The 2043-nt window shown below is 35.1% G+C and overlaps 1 protein-coding gene across 13 annotated transcripts in view; it reads right to left on the bottom strand.

Moving 5' to 3' along the window:
- Nucleotides 1-2043, bottom strand: part of PIK3C2G (phosphatidylinositol-4-phosphate 3-kinase catalytic subunit type 2 gamma) — a 333879-nt gene that overhangs the window by 114769 nt on the left and 217067 nt on the right. For all 13 annotated transcript variants that reach the window (XM_080599406.1, XM_080599408.1, XM_080599407.1 and 10 more), the window contains one exon: nt 15-108. In XM_080599406.1, coding sequence (XP_080455532.1) covers nt 15-108 — 94 coding nt within the window. The remainder of the gene's footprint in view (nt 1-14; nt 109-2043) is intronic.

Raw genomic sequence — 2043 nt, 5'->3', positions numbered from 1 at the left:
AATTTCTTTCTTACCTGAACCAGCTGTGGGAGGTATTCTAACAATTCATCATTTGACAGATTTTCTATTTGTTGGACTGCTATTCTGCGAATATCTTTATCTGGAAAACTAGAGCAAAACAAATAGATATCATTAAGAGGTACCAAGCCACAGTTGATGCACTGCAACCCTCTTGAGCTTTCACTGATACTATATACTAGAAAAACAGGTTTTCTCTCAAAATGGAATAGGAAAAAATCAATTCATTTGCCTTACTGTAACAAGAGTCAAGAAACACATAGCAGATAGCTTAATTGAATCGACTGTTACAATGCCACACAAGGATAAAAAACAACCCACAACACTGATCTTCAAAACCTTTTTTTTAACTTGAACTATCACGATATAATTTTCTTTATATGTATCAAAATATAAAGGAAATTTCGTGTCCTCCTTTGATGTTCTTACTTACCTGAAATACGAAATTTCTGCGCAATAGAAACTCTTAACAGTCACTTGACATATTGTTCTGAGCAACAACTTGAAAACTTGAAATTTTCCATAACAGAAGGGTTCATTTTAGATAAATTATTGGACCTACTTGAAAGGCCTGACTTCTATGCTGCACTCGGCTACTACCTGTAGCACTTTCTACATCCTCCTCCTTCTCTCCCCCCCCCCCCCCCCCCCCATCCTTTTAGCAATGTGGCTCGGTTCAGATTTTAATATTTTATTTGTCTGTTATGGTACCTATTTGATGATGTTTATAGTACTGTGAATAATTGCTTGCATGATGCCAAGAGGGCCTTTATGGGGAGAGAGAAGGAACACTTTATAAATAAATTATCATGTTAGTCCCTAATTAGCCTATTTTACAAGAGTTATTTATTTATTTACTTATATGCTATAGGCAACCAATTAGCAATTTGAAGTCTTTAATATTCACATGGCTATTTAGAACAAAACATAATTGAAGGAAGACTGCACATTAAAAAAATTAATCCCTTTCATATCATCCCATGATCTAATTTTGCAATTGCTCCAAAGGCCTCACTACCAAACGTACAGATAATATGGAAATTTGTCTTTCCCTTTACCTTCTCACCTGGTTCAAAATGTTACTGAACAGCGAAATATGTTCTGTGCTTGGCACCAAGTCAAGCAGAAAATATTAGTTACTGCTTGTCCTTATTAGCAGCCAAAATTAGAATATATGTAATGTTATGATAGGAAAAACTCCTACGTTTTTTCCAGCTAAACAGAGAACAACAAAATTAGTTTAATCTAAATCTTCCCCAAAAAATCAACAGCTAACTTTTGATTTGTTTAGCATTAATTTGCCATAAATCAGAACTGAGATTATTTCTAAGTTAGCAAAAGTATTTACATGAAATGTGATTAGAGTAATGATGAGCTCAAGTTCATAGGCATTGTAGTGAAAAATCTACAGGTTATTTGTTTCAGGAAACATGGCACTTGTCACAATGATCTTGAATGAGGTTTGGGGTAATTTGTTGGCATTAGTTACTAAGCTGTTTCCCTCAGCATGTAAATCTCAGGGTTAGCTTGAGGCTGAGTTGAATCTTTTTGAAGGAATAGGCAATCAATGTGTTTCCTTAACCATCTGACAATTTGCTAAATCCCAAATGCAATATCCATTGCTCTTTTGAATTTCAACATTGTTTAGGACCACAGGTATAGCAGAAAAATATTTAATTTGATTTGGTTTACCTTCTATATTTCTATTCGAGCAAACATTTAATATCCTCAGAAACACTGGAACTACAACAACTGGTATTACTTGGTGCTTATGCTACTCATGCACACATGCATCAGTTTATTTGCTGAAATCTAATAATGTGGTAAGGTCTAGAAGGAGTTCTGAATAAAAAATGCTACGCTTCACATGCCTGGAAACTATTCTATCCTTGCAGTCCTGGGCTTGAGGGGGTTTCCAGTGAACAGTCTTGCAAAATTTTGAATGTTGCATCAAACCTGATCTCAGTAATACATTATTCTTGATTAGAGGACAAACAGGCTTTTTGGCTCTGTGGCTGACTGCAA

Source organism: Anser brachyrhynchus (assembly GCF_964034855.1).
Source record: "Anser brachyrhynchus genome assembly, chromosome: 1".
Taxonomy (NCBI): domain Eukaryota; kingdom Metazoa; phylum Chordata; class Aves; order Anseriformes; family Anatidae; genus Anser; species Anser brachyrhynchus.
Note: the sequence above shows the minus strand (reverse complement) of the source record. Positions and strands in the feature narration are given on the sequence as shown.